Raw genomic sequence first — 19,426 nt, 5'->3', positions numbered from 1 at the left:
ATTTTTTTTCCGTGAAAATCTCTTTTAACCATTTTTTTTTAGCTCAGAGAAACCTGACCTAATGAATTTGTACAGTTTATTTAAACTTTGATTTAAAAGATTTAGTTTTCTAAGTAACTATAAAAGTCACAAATACTCCTTGAAAACATATAGGAATAAATATGAAAAGTATATGAAAAAGAGAACCATGATGGAAAACATTTGGTCCATATTATCCTCTCCCCTCACCCTCTGCCAAAAAAAACCCCTGACCAACCAGCCCAAAAAAGCATCCATAAATTAAAGTGGTAAAAATTGCAAGATTGAAACATCTTAAAATCAAATAACCCACATGCATTAACATACTATTTGCAGCTGTATTTAAAGTAACACTATTTCCTCTGTTATGTTTTGGGGTTTTTTTTTTAATTTTAGAGATTATAAAATGTCACATACATCAGATACTGCGTTAATTTTCAATATTTTAACTAGTATCTTGGAACATGCTTTGAATGAATTATAGAATGCTTTGGATTGGAAGGGATCTTAAGGATTGTCTGGTTCCAACCTCCTGCCATGAGAAGAGGCACATTGAAGGCCTGTTCCTCATTTTGGTTTTGAGAAAGCTCCCGTGATTGGGAGAGGATCAGAATAAACAATGTGGGTTACCTAGGAGATGGCACACTGTAGCAACAAGATTTATTGTTCTGTATTCATTTTTAACTTATTTTTCATGCTTCTACAGAAGGTCAAATTGTTTTTCACAATGTCAGGATGGACTTGCTGCCTATCCAGTTTTGGACCGTGATGTTTTAGGGTGCCTGTCAGGAATCTCAGTTACAGCCTGGCTCAGGTCCATAGATGTACAAGAACTACACAACTGGAACTATGTTTCAATTTCATTAATACATTGGTGTGTTATATCTGTGGTATCTTAGTGTCCCTGAATTTCTGTTTTCTCTGCTGATGTTCTTCAAGAGCAAGGGAAACAGCCATTGGAAAAATTGCACTCAATGTTACTTGTCTCCAAGCTTTCAACAAGGTAAAGGCACAGCCCACATCTTGTTCTATATAGTCAGTGCAGAGATCTGAATTTAGTTTAGAGGGAGTATCTGCTTCTTTGGAATTAATTTCTATTGGGGATGGTCTTTTGATATAAGTGAAACCTTTGCTGCTTGTTTCATGTGGTCTATGGAGAAAAAGGTGCTTTAACTGTTAAGTTACTACAAAAGGGCACCCCCACCACTATTGTCCTTGTGACTGAGGGTAGTTTTGTCTTCTTTGTCTTATGTCTGAGGTATACAGGAATTACCAATGGGAGCAGAGTACAGAGGATCTTCTTTTGCAGATGGTAGTCTTGAATGTAGTAGGGTTGGTTTTTTGGTTTTTTTTTGGTGAATATTGTGCCTGGGCTGTACTATCCTGTGTTCCAGTCTCTGAGTTTAGCACTAATTAATCATTTGGGATTTTTTGGGTACATGAGCTAAGTAGTTGTGTTTGTAGGAATGCAGTTGCATACCCACTCTGCTAGGAGCTGAGTAAAGAGCTCTGTGTGCTCAGGAAAGAGCTAAATATGGGTTTCTAAGTTCTGTATAAATGTGTGTGTTTTCCAAGGTGTTGCTGAGGCACATCCTATTATGGATTGGAAATAAGTGACTGGGCAGACTACTTATCATTATAAGGGCTGGACCATCTTTTCTCTGCTAGGGCCTGTTTTAGAGGTGGCGAGGTTTATTTCCTCAAGACTGGATCATAGCGTGGTAGTGGTTAAATGAGAAGTTAAAACTGTAAACATGTGAAGCAGGCAAGGCAAAACCACATCTGATATCCAGCTATAACCTCTCTCTGAAATTTAAAGGGCACATTTTCTGTAATTTGCAGGCCTGAACATTAGAATGAAGTGTGTGTTTTACAGACAATTGTAATTCTCATTTTGACTACTAATTACCCTGAAGGGATTATTTTATGCAATGTACTTCTCCAAGGTCTTCCTACCTCAGTACTGCATATTCATGAATATGTAGGCTGCAGGATGGAAGGTTTGTTTCCAAGTTGTCAGCTTGCTGCTATTAAATGAGGTAATTTTTGTACAGAAAGAATAGCAGTCAGGAAACTGTGAAGGCAGAGGTAAGCACAGGGCAGTGTTTGACCAACACTAGCTGATTAATTGCTTATGCCATCTATGGGAGAATTTTGGAGCCTGAAAAAAGATGTGTCATAACAAACATTATAATAGACTTGTTATGTTTGCACGAACACAACATTCATGAGACCAAATTTGTGCTGTTGGCTCAGTTACCTCTGCAAGCTCTACATCCCACCCAGGAAATGGAGTAGAACAGATCAGTATTTCTGTGTCTGACTCTGCCACCACACACCTGTAAGTCAGGGTCAGCTTGAATTCCCACCAGTGGTTTTGGCAGAGTGGTGCTGGTGCGCTGGACAGAGCTCATGACGGTTTGTGCGAATGCTGCCACACGATTGTAGTGCACTCAGTAGCCATAGGGACCTGTGTGTTCACAGCCCTGGGGACTCAACATGGTGTGTTTAAAATTTTGTGACTGAGACAATGCATCTGGACAATTGTTTTTGTTTAATGTCTATGGTAATGCATCCCATTACAAGACAATGATTTTGGTCATGCATCTGTATCTTTCAAATGATCCCTTTTACGTACATAAAATTAAAGTAAAATTGTTTAGTAATAAACAGAAGTTGTAAGGGTTATTTTCTTTTTTTTTTCTTAAATAGATTTTTGAGGTAATTTTCAAGTTTAAACTTTGACCATTTTAGTTTGTAAGACAGATCTTACAATAAAAATAATTTTAGACATGTCAGATGCAGAACTTAATGTATATTGTTTGGGGAAATCATTCAAGAGCTGTTCATGCTCTTTTAAAGATTCTGCTATTGTGTAAACCCATTTTTAGTCACATTTTCAAACTAAATTACTGTTTTATCAGAGTGAGGGCATGAATTTCTATTAAAGAAAATTCTTTTGACTGAGTATGAATTTATATGCTATTTATACAGTTAGAAATCTACTTTAAAAAATCATGAAGCAGAAACTGTTTAGCAATGGAGAAGGGTAAAAGAGTCCTGCTGTCAGTTACCTGGCTGATCAGAAGACTAGAGGAAACTGGACTGGGAATTAGCAGCAGTTAGGAAGGTAATATGTTTCCAAAAGTAGAGAGATCTGCAAAACCATGCCCCATTTAGTGTTTCTAGGAGGTCCACAAGGTCAAATATTGCTGATAAAATTCCTCATGCCTGAAGGCCATAGCTTATCTATAGCTAGTAAGTTTTCTCAGTCCTGAACACAGGGATGGAGCAACAGACTGTGCCTGGGTGTGCCTGTTCCTTAACTCTGCCTGGGCAAGGTGATGGTTGGCACCATCTAAAGCATGTCAGGGCCATTGCTAACCCTGCAAGTGTGTGGATGACTGTGTTCAATCACCCTAAAATGCTCTTGGATAGTCTTTAACAATAAACTGTTTGCTAGTGTAGATGTAGCCTTATTCTCATCTGTATTTTTTTAATTTAGAAAAAACATGGGGGGGGGGGATTCTGCTTGTTTTTACAGGGAAGACAATGTAAATAGACAATTGCTTGTTAGAAAAAGCAAATTAAGGCACATTAGTGAAAACAGTCTATCAGGGCTTCATCAGCATTATACTAAAGTTATGCAAACAGCCATCTACACTAGATAGTATATCTATGCATTAAATTATCTCAAAAGAAGAATGTCCATATCTTTCTGGCTTTAATAATGCAAAATACCTTCTCAAAGATGACACCATGCTGTCATCTACTGAGAAATGTTGTCTTCTTCTGTGCTGGTAGGTACATGAAATATGGTTTTTGTGTTAAATGCTTGTTTAACTTATTTACTGTATTTTTCAGATTTCTTATGCTATAAACTATAGGTAAGAGTATGCAAACATAGATTTATTTTTTTCCCAACAAAATTATACAGGAGTTAATGAATTCCCCACTGTGACTTATGTTTTCTAGCTCATCTTGCATATATATTGCATCTAGCTCATCTGTATATATTACATATAGAAAACATATTTGAAAAAAAGGATGACAGCATAAAACTAAATGCCAGAAAACAATCAGTTTTCTGCAGAGGCTTTAAAGATTTTCAATGCAAGATTAATCAAAGACAAGAGTGGGCTTGGTGGGATTTTTTGGTGGGTTTTCTCTTTGCTTGTCCCTTCTACCCACTTCATTTCCTGCAGCCCTCTGTAACTTTCAAGAGCATCTAATAACCTGTAAGAACATCTGGGGAAAGCTTTTGCAAGAGTTTAGTCTATAGTGCCATTTTATTAGATAGGGATATATTTGACTCCATAGTAACACTGTGTATGTTTGGGTTTTTTAATGTGTGAGTCATGTAAAACACTGGACATATATTTGCATTTCATAAGTTTGTGAGGTGTTTCTGCTAGATGTCATAGTTCAAATTTTGCTTTTTAAAACACTGTCTAAAATACTTATCTTGCCAATAAAACCCCTTTTTCTCATTGCACAGAAGTGGAAGAAATATTGTAATGTTCCTTGTGCAGGGAGTTATATACAGGTTTTACTCAGCTGAAACAAATAAAATTAACTAAATATATGCATAGTCTTCTCCCCTTCTTGGAAGATGGCAATATGAATCAACTATTAGTGTTAGTGTATTCATGTGATTATATTTAGCATCACTGCTCCTTTTTCTGCATATCATATGTTTTGGCTATCATGCAGGGTATTTTGGTTGCTTTTTGTTTTAAGTCTCAGTTTATTTGCTACAGCACAAATATGCCATCTGTCTTTTCAGTCCATGCAGAAGAAAAGATTTAAACCAGGAATCCAAGGGAAAGGAAAAAAAATCTAAACTTACTAAAATTACGCCCAACCTCATCAACTCCGGCAATTGAAAAAACCTGAAAAAATAATTACTGGGAAAACTTTGCAGAATTTTCTCAAATGTTATAGCGCCTTAATATAGTGTAATAATGTGTCTTGTTCTATATGGGTTAGGCATTACCTCTGGTAGGACACAAGACCTGCTCTCTAGCATTTTTGTAGAAAGGAAAATATAAGGAACATAAACACTAAGAATTTAGTAGAACTCTATTAAAACTTAAGGAGAGCATAGCTGTAGGTGTGCTAACTGTATTGTCATGACAAAGAACATGCATCAAAAGAAAAACCACAGACTGCTGGGTGGTAAATAGAACTAAAAAAACCCCACTGTTTATTCAAAGAAGATGCAGAAGATGCCAAACATTTTTGAATCTTCCAAGGCAAATATACATTGCACAGGGGGACAGAATTACATTTCTGCCATTTCCTCCCTCTCCTCCTCTCACTGTTTCCATCATAACTGGGCAGTCTTGGCTGGTTTGTTCTTATTCATATCCTGATTTATGGCAGGCTTTGGAAAGATGACAGAACAAACTGTCCAATTTTTCAAAGCTGAAGACACAGAGATGAAGCAAAGAGCCACTCCTGTAGTATTACGGCCTAATCCTGTCTGCCCGGTGTCATCACATAAATACTGATGCTCCCCCTGAGGCAGCCATAGTGTTAAATGAAAGGTGTCTTAGTACTGTCTTTCAGCTGTGTTAGAGACCTTGTAGATCATCTAAATGGTTAATGGATGGATGTGAGGCTCTAGGACATAGGTGATGCTAGTTAAAGGCTGAAAACCTAAACCCAAAAATAACAGCCATTTTTTAAAATGGCTATTGGGTTTAAAATACCTCTTTTTTTGAAGCTTTGAATTTGCCCAATTCCTTCAGCATCAAGGTATGGACAAAACTTAAATTTTTCCCTTGTGACAGGATCAGATGGATGGAAATCTACTGCATATGTTGCAGAAACACATCAGTATTAACAGACTAGACTATGGAATTACTCCTGTCATATAGAATACTCAAGAAAAAGTAATAGTTAAAGAAATTACGTTATTTACTTAGGCATTCTGATTTATTAACGCTGCAGGCTTTTCTCTGAAGCTTCTTTGAGAGACCTTACTATTGAATGTCACCTGTGCAATATTTATAGCTCAAGTATAGGAGTCCTGTTTCTTGTACATTTTAGATTTTTTCTTTAGTTATTTTGAAGCCTTGCTCACTGTCTTTACCCTAAGTGCTTGCTAACATGGGTGGAAGATAAACAAATCACTCAAACCTGTAATTGCAAGCAACTTTTTGTGCCGTAAGAAGCACAGCCTGAGGATCTGCTATCATGTAGTATTCTAGTTTCTTCCCTCCTTGAGCCCGTTTCATGGCTTTTGTTCACATAAAAATTCAAATCTGATTGCCAGAGGAAATTAAGCTCAAAGTAAAGGGTTTATTCTCTACAGGAAACACTTGATAACAAATTTAGACAGTTGGATTCTACTTTAAAAGAGGCTGATGGGAAAGTTTTAGTCCTAGAAATCAGCACTAGTGTTCAGGATATGATGATTACAATACATTGTAAGTAGCTACTCTGAAAGTGAGACTTCTTCTATGGCTCAAGTAATTCAAAGGAATTTTTCCAAAATAATCTGTTTCATACATGCTGGTGAACAAATTCAATGGAGCAATATGGGTTCCTGGGCTAGGTAATTTAATCATCCTGACACTTGCAGTCTTGGTTCAGCCCAAAAGTTAGTGTTGATCAGAGATTGCATTGGATAGATGTGCGTATAAAAAAGTTAGGAGCAAAGAAGGGAGAGTTAGCATTCTTTCAGAAAAATGAATGTGTAAAGCTTTCATGTTGTTTTATGTGAAAGCATGGCTGTTCTGATTGAAAAGTTATTTACTTAAAATATCTTACTGTATTTTTACATGCCACAGGCATGACAGTACCTGTGACCTATTAGTTATGCATTTCTGGGGATTGGCTGTCTATAGGGCCTTTGATTTCACTGCAAGGTAACATTCCAGGCAAAGATCAATTGTGAGGAGACACAATGCCCTACAGCCTTCATTTCTGTCTATACTGTGAGAAAATGAGTGATAAGAACTGAGTTGTGATGACTGTTCTGCGTTGGTGTCATGGAAGTACACATTCACTTGAAGGAATGACAGCAGATTTAGTGACTGTTTGAGCAAAAGTCACAACTTGCAGAGAAATGAAACAAGTATGTTGTGTGGTTGCCTTTAGACAAGCAAAGCAAATGAGAAATGTTGTTAAAAATGTGAAAAGTCACTTTCACACAGAGTATTTCTTGTGTGGTTGAAGTAGTATTGTGTGGGCAGGAGCAGCTAAGGGATTCCCAAGGCACTTGTGTTCTGTTTTCCCACTGTGTCGTTTCTAGTAGACAAGAAAAGCAAATTGCATAATTTGCAACATTTCTTATTGCTTTCCTTGTACAGAAAATTTCTAGAAAACTATAGTTTCGTGTTCTATTCAGAGGCCAGGTGTCATTATAAACTTGTATAGTTAATAACCCATCATGCCAGTTATTTGAGTCTTAAATATATCTTTCTTCTCTCTTTAGATTTTAATAAAAATCAATAACTTTGTGGGTTTTTAATGCAGATAATAGATAGGTGGGCTTTTTTTCAGTTATCAATAATCTTGGTTATATCACATTAGATATCTGAATAAAACTGAATGGTACTATAGCTGTCCTGTTAAAAAAATTTGAACAATACCTCTGTTCTTCCAATGAATTGTGGAAAATGAGAGATAGAAATGTTTTCCTTTGGCAAGGAGGAATAAATACATAAACAGAAATTTTTTAGCTTGATCTTTGTTCCTTTTGTGTAAGAATGTGGATAAAAGTGGGATCTGGGTATGATGACAATAATCTATTACTATTTCCTATCCCTAAAAGTGTCTTATGAAAATGATTTATGAGGAATTTTAGATACATTTTTATATGCCTGAAGCTTGGTTTTCAGTGACTTGGTCAGGACTAAAACACTAGGTCTTGTAAAGGTTCATGAATAGCATGTCCATTTCCTATCCCATAATTCTGCTACACTCAAATATGTTCCATATCAAAGGCTTTCTTTTCAAATAATTATTATGCAATATTTTTTTTTATATTCTCTACTGAATAAAAGGCATGGTGAATATGTTTAATTCTGAGAGAAAGAAGTGGAACTGTATATTTTTAATGTTTTTCTTATGTGAACTGAATTAAAGTTAATCAAGAATTAAAAGGAGATATTATAAGATATACTGACACTTCTTTCTCTGAAACACGTGTCTTTTAGTTGCCTGGACACATTTAGATTTCAAGTGTTATAGATGAAAAGAAGAGGAAGTCTGAAAAAATGCAGGAGGATACCATTTTTGCCCCTAAATGCTACTTGTCCCAAGAATGCAATAATAATTTTAAAAGTTCACTCCCTCCATCCTCCATCCTTCACACCGGTCACAGTTGATGTTTTTACCAAGACCAAGCCTGGGTGGAGTTGACAAAGGATACTCATCCTAAAGAGTTTGTATTATGAGTAACAGCTCTTCTTAGCCAGAGGCATTTTTAGAAGGGCAAGGGGGCTTGGTCAGAAAGCAGATACTAGAGAGATGTTTGTATTTCTTCTACCCTTTTATGCTGCTTTTGTCTCTTGTCAAATTAAGTAAGTATATAGTACCTACAGATATTTAAATTTAATATATTAAAACTTTATTGCCTTTCTTCGCATCAGAAGGTGTTTCAACTTATCTTTGAGGTCAGCTTAGTTATCCAGAGTATATTAGCAAGGCTTATTATATAACATTTGATCCCTTTTAGAATATCAGTTTTTCTCCTTGCATCCCATAAAGACACTTCTTTTGAACTTCACACTTTTGACAGTGTCCGTGAATTGCCATTTCTGGCATGTTCAGCAACAGGGTTTCTGTGAATTTGAAAGTGGAAAGGATAGGGAAATTTGTGTAGAAATATATATAAAGGATGCTGGGTTTGGTGGCATGCTTGTCTTTTCGTTCTTGCTGATTTTTCTGATTCTATTCTGAATGTTTAGGTCTGAGATCAGGTGTTGAGTTTTTCACAGGATCTTCTCTGTCTAACAGGAAAAATTACTTTAAGTTTTGGGGCTTTTTTGTGGTGAAGAAATGTTGTCTAAGTGTAATGATTATGCTTTTTAGAGATTTGTTTTAGTGTTGGTATGATTAGAGTGAGCAACATATTTAATAATTTAATAATTGAAGTATTCCTAAAATCTATGTTAAGGAACTTCAAATCTGCTGTCACTTAATAACCTTCAATATTTTTTCTGCTAAATCTTAATAGAAAATTAGCTATTAATCACATGCATTATTATACTGTTCGTAGTGATCAATTAATGTATTTCTTCAACATTGAAACTGACTTAAGGACCAACATGGTGCAGCTTGAATGCTGATTTAATACTATGCATAAATTCTATCCCTTTAAAATGAGTTGTTTGTTTGTCCTTAACCACTGAGGCATGAGGGCTGTATTTATCCCTTGTTTGCCTAGGAGGTGATCCACTTAGCTGTGCCCAGGGGAAGCTGCATTTTTCAGTTTAGGGAAGTCAGATGCCCTCTGGAATAGTGTTTACATCACTCATATCATGATCAAGCATCAAGTTTAAGAATCACAGGAAATCCACAGAGAAAAGGTTTGATTTTGATTGGAATCTCGTGTAGGAGAAAAATATTCTTGAATGGAGAGCATCTTAAAAGAAAATAGTGCAAATGACAGGAGCAGAGCCTAAGGTTAACTTCTCATCTACAAGTATTGCAATAGCAGTTCCCAAGGAACTACAAACATAGAGGAGGCAGAAGAATTTGCTTGTCTAAAATGTAGTTAGCTATAGGAATACTTTTGTTTTATTTCGGTAGTTTTTTTGCCATAAACCCAACTCTACTGCAAGAATTTGACATTTGGGTAATAATTTTCTCCCTTTGATCTTAACAGCTATTTAGGTCTCAGTGTTTGCTTAGCAAAGCCAAACCATGCAGAGCAGCAGTCACCAAATAAATCATATTAGGTGAGGCTTACTATGTACCTGATTTGAGGTTCTTGGTAGTATCTGGTGAGGTGCATGGGGGAACTGTCACTATTTTGAGCAAGATATCTTCCAGTAACCAGAGCTAGTCAAAATACTGTTGGCTCACAGAAGAAAGTGGAGCAGTCTTGTGTATGTAATGCATTCACAAGTCTATCATGAAGTCATTGAGGGCTTAAATCTTTCAGAGTTGCTCTTTTTCTGTACAACCTTCCTCATACTAGCTAGCCAGTGTAGTTCTGACTCTTTACTTATGTAACTTTAAAAGCAGTGGCTGTGAATATCATCACGGTGAATAGTGATGTTTTACGTTTGGTTTTTTTCGTCCTTGAGATATTTCTACGGCTTGGGAAGTCACTGCCTGTAGTTCTTCTGGGATGTGGAAACCTGATGATGTCTCTGCACAGAGTTAAGTCCAGTCTTTCCCAGAACATCCCAGAAGAAATATTTGATTCCACAGCTGTTCTGAAATGAGTTTCTTTCAATCTGTCCCCAGATCTACTGAATATCTACTAAATTTTTCAGTTTCAAAAGCAAATGAATCATTATCACAGGGGTGTGCCAAAATAGCATTGACATTTTCTCTCTCCTGTGGGGATAATTATGATGTTATAGTTGAAATGAGATTTAAGTTTACTGATAATTTGAAAAAATTAAAGCCATACCTTCAATTGCTATAAAACATATTAATAAATGGCTTTGCCTGTCAGTCCTAAATAAACATGTGTGGGTCATTCAGGGGAAAAATAAGGCTCTCCCCTTCTTTTGTAGCTTATTAAGAAATGGGAATAAGAAATCTGTCTGGGCTTCCTTAGTTTAGTCAACTTACACAGAACAGAATGAGAAGCAAGGGGAGGAACATGTATTTTTATGTGTATATGTTGTACACCAGCCAAGGTGCAGGCCATCTTGGTGGTACTTAGCAAAGACTAGTGGGTTTTTTTTCTAACAGTGTAGCAAACTGAACTTGAGAACATGAATCAAAAGGGTAAAGTTTCTTCTAGGCCTTTTTCAGACTGCCTTCCCCCTGATGGTTTGTGTATGACTTTGATCTTAGTTAAGATGGTTACTTGACCATATAGAAGACAATTCAGTTATCATCAGCAGTTAGGGGTATGTAAACCTCCAGTTTGTTTGAAAAGACAGAGTTTACAGAGAGAGACTTTTACTAAATATCAATGAAGATTGAGGGGTTTGGAAAAATTTGACCATTTTCTTCTTGAGTTTCATAAAAAGTAGCTAGCATTGACCATGTGTCTTTGAACCTTTTTTTCCCTTGTGCACTTTTTATGATGTTGTGTGACACAAAAGCAATAGCAACAGTGAAGAATATGACAGACTATGTAAGAGTGATGCCTGCTCCCTTCTCTCAAAACCAATCTATCAGATACACTGCCAAAAGGAAGACATTTATAGTGTTAAATAGAATGTTCACAATTTCATGGGACCTATGCCTTTAGGCAAGAAAATGATCTAAAGGTATTCACTGCAGTAGAAGGTGACCATAAAACTACTCACTTTTAAAACTAAGAAAAGCACTTAATTTTGTCTCAGCTTTTGCAGTATTTCGTTGACATCCTTACTCATTGCTGAACAGCAATACTTACAATCATCAGAGAGTTTTTTGTACCTAAAAACACATGTGCAGAGAGGAGGAATAATGTAATTTCTTCTATTGTAAAATGTTTTAGTAGTCAGATACTGATGTAGACTGCAAGGATTTTTGCTCATTCTTTCTGTGTTATTCTGTAAGGTTTGAGGGTTTTTTTTTGTTATAAAGTCGAAATTAGGAAAGTACTGTCTCATATATCATAAGTTTAGAGACCTTTCAATATCAACCTTAAGAACTACTGCTTGTATGAATTTTACAGTTTGAGGCTAAATTAGAGTTAGTCCTAATTTGGCTGGCTCCTAGGTCTCTACACCTGTTCAGAGACTAACATTGTCACATAAATTATTTGGATTAAAAAATCCAGCACATTTCCCTCCTTAGGCTACCATACACTGGGTGAAAGAGTAAATAAACATTTACATGCCTGGTGAAATGCAAGGCTGAAGAGTGAGAAGTGGCTACACTCCTCCCTCTTATATTTTGCTTTCAGTAATTTCATTGCTGGAAGTAATTGAGAAGTAACTTGTGCTGATGGGTTATCTGTAGTGATAACTTCATAGGTATATGCCCTGGCATAAAAAAGCATGTTAAGTTAAATCTGGTAGATGTAAGAAATAAATACTTGTGGATTATGTATTTATGCAATGTGCAAAACCAGGAAACATAAATTTTATATGCAGCTGGAAGTATAATTGGTTTCATGACTTTTAAAAGCTTTTAAACAGATGGAATGTGTATTACTGCAGAAAAAAAAGAAATATTAAAAATGTGGAAATGAAGTCCAACCTACTGCAGAACTGTCAGGCACTCAGCATACTGTGGTTTTGATTCCCATCTCTCCCTGTACTTCTGAACTCCTAGCACAGCACTGAGGTCTCAGACCTCCAGAGACAAACTATTGCATTGATTGTGTAGAACTGTGCTTTGTGTAGGTTGATACAGTTTGATTTTCCAAGGGTATACTGCTAGTCTCGACATATTTGTTATGAATAACTCTTTTATTCTTTAATCTTCAGGATTTCTTCTGAAAAAAAGACTTGACACATAATCTTGAGGGGTTTCTTTTCTGTATTTTTAATGAGCCCTCTGTTCTGTTTGTATTTTATATTAAGATTTACTATTTCTTTAATTGCAGTTTAATCAAGCAGAGCGTCTTTCAATGAATAGCTTTGGAAAGTGGCAAGATTTTTCTTTTGTTATTTTAAACAGTGTTTTCACATTCCATAATGTTCTCAATTCAGCAACACTGAAGCACATAATAAATTTAATTAGAGGAGTTTCCTTAAAGCAATGTTTGGGCCAAACAGAAATATTGAGAAGTAATTTTCCTAATGATATAGCAGCAGTATTTTGGGACTGTAGCACAAGACTCTTGACTATTTTTCCGTCGCTGTCTGTTCTTCCATGGAATAAGAATTCCATAGCTTTATTAACCTTCTTCAATAAGTACCTTTCATGACAAGAACCATCATGAAGTATTATCAAAAGCAATTAGAATCGCCAAACAGATGCTCATTAGGGACAAAAAAAGATCTAAACCTATTTCAATTGGTCCAGAGCTTAATACCTTTATTACTCTTTTTGTTTGTGACCCAGATAAGGTTTTATTATAATGGGTAAGTACTTCTAGCAAAAAATATTTTTTTTGTATGTTTGCTTGCCCATAGTTTACCTGTTCTGCAATTGTGAATTGCCAATATTCTTTTAGCTGTATGCAGAAGATGTATTGAAGCAAGAAAATATATATCTTCTTCTGCACTGAAATAAATCCTTCTGAACATTTAATTCAAACAAAAGTAAACTCAAATTAAAGGGCAAAGAAACTCAAGCTCCAAAACCTATTAGCAAGTAATAAAAAGATCAATGGATACATTTTTAAAGGTTGAACATAAATTGAAGTTACAGATTGTATAAGGTTAGCATGTATTCCGGATGAGTGTGTAGTTCCATTGACTCATTTGAAACTGAAATTCTTCCAGTTAAGCTGATATTTAAAAGTTGTGTGTATATCTGTGTCTCAAACAAGAGCAAATGCTTGGAAAGTCTGAATTCTTGTCTAAGGATGACTTTAAGCATAATAAGCATAAGACCTTTTTGCCTAGGACTACTTCCTAATGTTATGAAACAGGACACAAATATAATTTAGCTGTGTATAAACATGTACAGGGGTATACTTCAAAAATCTTGTGAACAATTACTTTGAAAGGTAGGCTTCCCTTTAAACTGTGCTCTTGTCACATAGTTCTCTTAACTGCTACTAAGACATGCTTTAGGCATTGTGCCCTTCACTTATAGCGGGCTATGAGTATATTGTTGAATCTATTGCCTCTATCAGTGTTTCTGTGAGAAACAGGAGTGACTAACCTAGGAGGAAGGTTACATTAATACTTCTCATACCCCAGTTACCAGATTCCACCATAGAGTGGCACAATACTGCATGGTACTGGCTTTGTCTTATGTAGAAATACACTCTGTAGCTAAATGATCATCATCACTGAAGACAAAAAATCAAAGCAGTAAATGACAGCTGTTTTGCAGACAAAGAATTCCCTACTGCAAGGCTGTAGGCATTGAGAAAGTAAGAGATTCTGTCTGGACTGCTTCTGGTACAGTATTGTAGTAAATCTCCATGAAAAGCTGTAGAGAAGAAAAGGGGATGTTGTATTAAAGAAAACTGATTTTTTTGGTTCTCATTCCTCCACACATTCTCTTTTACTCATGTATTAGTGAGTGCTACAATATATGTCCACATAGTCTAGGTAGGAACTTGGAGTGAAGCTAGCAAACACCTAGCATGTCTTTTTCATGGCTTTTGGATTGTTCCTAATGCTGAGGCCTGGATGTGATGTTTTCATCCTAAAAAAGTTGACAGTAGCTGTAATTTTTTTTCCTTCATCCCATCCCGCCTTCAGGAGTCATTAGGAAGTGCTGCTGATTCATTCACTGTTTTGTTTTGGTTTCTTTTTCTCTTGCTGCAGTTCATTTGGATTTTTTTCCTTGTTTTCTTAGCATTTTTTTTACCGTGGCCAGGTTTCTTGAGAATAAACTTCTTAGTATCTTGATATTGTCAACAATTATTCTTTTATGCCTTCTTATCCTTTCTGACAATGTTTTTATACCCTTACCTTCCATTCACATTTTATTTATACCACGTTTTCATTACAAACCTCCACAATTTGTTACTGGAAAGGAGATCTCATAGCAACAAAGAAATTACAGACTTTAATCTGTGGCTCCTATTGCAAAGCATGTGTCTTCAGACTGCTTATATTTACGTATGCTTAGAGTGATTTGGATGCATAGAACAATTTCTTGTAGCAAAATCTTATCAAAGAATAGTATGGTTCATATGGCCTTCCCTGGGGTGCAGTGGAAAAGAGAACAAAACACACATTTGTGTGAAAAGTGTTGTGCTAATGAAGGCAGTCTAAGAGGCTAAAGAAACTTGATTCAAACACTGTATTCTTGTAAATGTAATATGGGCTCCAAGAGAGCTAGAGCTTTCCTTTATTATGAAGGATTGTAAAGAAAGGATTGTATTATGAAGGATTGTATGAAAATTGTATCTTAAAGATTTCAAACATCACAAAAGCAAGGCTGAACTTCACTATTTTAGGGCTAAAATTCTGTGTTGTAAAGTTCAGAAAATGGTAATATTTGTAACAAGAAAAGATAGCGGCAATATTAATGCATATTGAAATTGGTTAGTATTTTGCCTTTGACTATACTTAGAGAAAGTCTAGATTAAGTGATTTTTTTGTGTATAAATCAGAAGATCACAGAATGTGTCACACTGATATAGTCTTTTTTAGGAAAGGCACTGAACATAATACACACCTAGACTGGTATTTTTGCAAGGGATCCCTTGTAAACCTTTCCTAATGATTGTCCTCCTTTGCTGCTGGCAGTGGTGATTTGTCTGTTCTCTCAAATGTCAGTTACCCAAAGATAAAGGAAGGACATGAGCAGCAGGTATGTAATCTTCTCTTTATCTCTCCTTCAATATTTCAGGAGTTTTACTTTAAATGTGGAGCACACCCAACTGCTGACAGTGAAACATCTGTGGCTTTGAACCTCGTTACAACAAACAGTCGCTGTATCACATGTATAACATGCACAGATATTAGGTAAGTACAACAAAAACTGTCAGAGATGTACAGTCTCAGTGCTTCACAGTACTTATCACTTCCAAAGAGCCTCTTTTTCTTTGTTCATTTTCCTTTTTAAAGGCTGGGGTTTTTTTCCCTAGTAACATGGTGAAAAATGGGTCATATTTTCAGGTGTGTTATTTGTTTTGCTGGTAAAATTGCAGGTCATATTTTTGTACCTTAGTCATATTGCATGAGGAAATCTGACTCCTTAAGCTCCAACTAAAACTTTGAGTGCTCAAGATAGTGGCATAAATGTGTAGATACTTTCTTGCTAATATGTATTCAAGAGCCAGGGAAAGAGCTGGATTTTTTTGAGGGGAATGGACTGTTCCTGGTGTGTGCTCTGTAAATCAAAGTAAAATGCATCTGTTCTCATGTTTGTGTTTACTGTAGTTTGAAATTCTGTAATCCATCTTTGCATGTGGTATTTGGGCACATACATTCAAGAATATCCATTTACTTGCAAATGCGTGGATTAAAAACCAATTGCCCGAAAAAGACAGCTACCACTGTAGTGAAGAATTACCTGAAACACATTTGTCTATTGATTAGGAGATATTTTATGTGAAAGTGTAAAGCGAATTGTGAAATGTAGTTGTCGGTCAAAAGAGGGAAATTGGAAAGGACACTTGAACTCTGCACTGGTTCATATAGTGTGTCTTCTGGAAAGAGCTGGTTTTGGGAGCATCCTTTGTGGTGTATTTTCAAAGTGGCTCCTGGGTACAGATTAAAAAAAAAACAAACATTGGTCTTTGTCAAATTGGTACGTCAGCATTTTGCAGCAAGGGTGCAGACTCAGCCACTCAAAAGTGGCTGGTTCACCTGTCCCTTCTAAAAATTCACTGGGCAAGAGGAATGATTTGGCTTACTGAAGTGCAGACCCCTAGTGTGTGTCTGTACTGCTAAATACAAGAGGGCCAGTGGCTGATCCCTGATCCCAAGGCAGATGGAAATGACTGACAGATGTCCTGCACAGAATTGTGTAACCTAGTGCTTTGTCATAGCCAGCTTGGGTTAACTGTGAAGCTGAAACCCAAAGGCTCATTGTTGAAACTAGATCTGCCGTGAGAGTATACTTTTTATCCAAGCAGTAAGACGGAATGGAAAAGGGTTATTCATGTCCCAGTATTTCCTGCATAGGGCTCAGGAAGCATCAGAAGAGCTAACTGAACTACATGAAGTACCACAAAGGGGTAAAACTTGCTGAATAGCTGAGCTTTTTGGGATAAACAGCACCTATCTCTGGGACTTGTGTCCACCAGGATTATCAAGAACTCTAAGTATTTCTAGACTGCAGGAAAAGTTGTCTGTTCCTGAGAATTTACTGTGTTTTTGTTAAGGCCTCTTCTTAATTAAACAAAAAACCAGAACAACAATTAAAAAAAAAAAGAAAATAAAAAGAAAAATTAAGGAAAAAAACTTGTCTAAAATCCCCTTTCTGGGTAACATTAAAAGAAGCAAAATGCAAGAAATTTGTTCTGTTTCATCATGTCAAAATATTGATACACATTTCTATGATAACTCTAAATTTCTGAGAATGTATCCATACATTAAATTCTGATTATCTTTCAGAAGTTAGATTTTTTTTTTAAAGCCATAAAAGCCTACCATGCACTTTTGTGTAATACTAGACATTTGTAGGTGATACCAAAACTCAATATACTATTTTATTTTTTGTATGGCAAATTCTGCAAGTTGTTAAAATAGAATTTCACATGTATCTTTGGGTGGGTGAAACAATTTTCCAATTAAAGCTGTGCAAGAAATTGGTTTAGTTTCTGATTTTGTCTTTTACTAATTGCAAGGATGGTCAAATGTAAGTCTTTGACCATCAGAAAGACTGAGAGATCATACAATGGAAACATTTATCAGTTATGAAAAGGACATTGTAAAATCTTGGGCTACTTAAAAAAACTCCATTTAGTTTTTTGAGTTTCTAATTACTTTCTCCAACCTAACATTCTTTTAATATTTGTATATAATTCCAAGAAATTACAGAAATAGCCATAATGTTTTTACTTCAGTTAAATATTTAGGTGATTGTACTGGCAATTACTTTCTAATATGCTTATGCAGTTGAAAAGTAGCATTTAAGGCACTCTGCAGTTTAGAGTAGTTTGTGAAACCTACCTTCATCCTTCTGTAGTGTTCACGTGAAAAAGAGGATTAACTGTGTTCCGTACATTAGCTATTACTTTGTATTAGCTTCACTATAGTAATAAGAAATTTTTGTGTGTTCTTCAAAGTAGATTTTTCTTCCTTTTTTTTCTGAAAAAAACCCAAACCAACAAGGCACCAAACAGGAAAATATGACAATGAGCTACTATTTGCATTTTTCTTAAATGTTTTTGTTTGCAGCAACATATGCCGTATCTCTAGGTGTTTCCATCGATATATTATTGACAGTCCACCACAGGCAGAGCAATTAAATTCCAAGATTCTTGGCACAGTACTTGTATGGCTTTAGCAAGGTTAGGAAAGCTCCTTAAATTTTTATTTAAAACAGTATTGTACACTGTTGCATAGTAAAAATACAAAGTGGAACAATGTTGGTCTATTGCCAGTTTTCTATTCTCAAGTTTACATTAGATACACTTAGTTTGTCTTAGGTTTATATTTTAAATAAATATTTTCATGCAGGTCTGACCACCAGAGTGAAATAGTTGAAAGCCAAACACCCTTGTAGGGCTATGCTAAATCCATAGGCAGTATTCTATGTAGTGTAATGCTTTCCAATGCATTCTGCTTATCTACGGCAGAGTTAGTGTGAATTGGCAGCCTTTATGCATCTATTTTTTGCTGTAGCATTCAAGGTGATGGGTTGCTATTCTGTGTCTTTGAAGAAGCTTTAATAGGTTGAGCAAATGGCTGAAAGTTGAAACAAATACTAAAACTCTGCAATCCTCGAGGGAAGATCTGCTTTTGTCAACTGTTTCCAGTAGAAATAACATCAAAAGGGGTTAGGAGTACCCCAGGGTACCCATAAATCAGGCTCAGGAATAACAGCAGTTTTAAGCAGTGTAAAAATAAAATGTGGAGAACAGAAATGCCTCACGTCATCTTTCACAAACTCGGTAGGGTATAATTCCTAAAGGCACCATTATTTTTAGCTTTCAGCAGATACAGATAAGTGTAAAAGATATATAGGACATACTGTCACTTAATAGGTAGAAAGAATTCTCCAGAAGGAGAAGTATTTGGTGGTGTTATCAATTTTTTTTTTCTAATCTAATAAATCCCTGCTTCATAGTCTTGAACAAAGGAATGTTTTGCTTTTTTTAAAACAATGAAATCTTTTATATGTTTTTCTCCTATTTGAACTTTCTAATACTGGAGTTGGAAGCAAGAATTTCTGCTAGAGGTGATAGTGTGCATATGCTAGTTATTCTTCAAGGGTAACTGTGATGTCATGGCTTTGTCATAGTTCTTTTCTGGCAAATCAATTCAATGTGATCACATTAGAATCCATGGGCAGGAGAGTAATGGAGAAGGTCGGTACTTAGAAGGAAAAAAGTGAATGTACTATAGGAAGTCCTGTTGGAAATTCAATGGGCATCTCTCTTCTCCTTCAGACAATAAAGAATAAATGGCTGTATTTGACTGCAAATAACAGTGTGTTAATCTGGTTTGGGTGGGATTACTTTGGGCCTCCTAAGCTTCTCACTAGACCTTAAACAGCCATCTTTTTCAGTCTTTTTTTTTTTTTTTCCAGA

General features: G+C 35.8%; 1 protein-coding gene across 8 annotated transcripts in view; it reads left to right on the top strand.

The window, feature by feature from the left end:
• The window catches only part of PRKN (parkin RBR E3 ubiquitin protein ligase), a 706,034-nt gene that overhangs the window by 336,706 nt on the left and 349,902 nt on the right, over nt 1-19,426 (top strand). For all 8 annotated transcript variants that reach the window (XR_011149828.1, XR_011149830.1, XR_011149829.1 and 5 more), the window contains one exon: nt 15,574-15,689. Coding sequence is in view for 5 of the 8 variants with exons in the window: in XM_069010098.1 (XP_068866199.1) it covers nt 15,574-15,689 (116 nt within the window). In the remaining 3 variants the exon portion in view is untranslated. The remainder of the gene's footprint in view (nt 1-15,573; nt 15,690-19,426) is intronic.

The sequence above is a fragment of the Aphelocoma coerulescens genome, chromosome 3 (assembly GCF_041296385.1).
Source record: "Aphelocoma coerulescens isolate FSJ_1873_10779 chromosome 3, UR_Acoe_1.0, whole genome shotgun sequence".
Classification (NCBI taxonomy): Eukaryota; Metazoa; Chordata; class Aves; order Passeriformes; family Corvidae; genus Aphelocoma; species Aphelocoma coerulescens.
The sequence above is the reverse complement of the archived record's forward strand: the minus strand, read 5'-3'. Positions and strand labels throughout refer to the sequence as shown.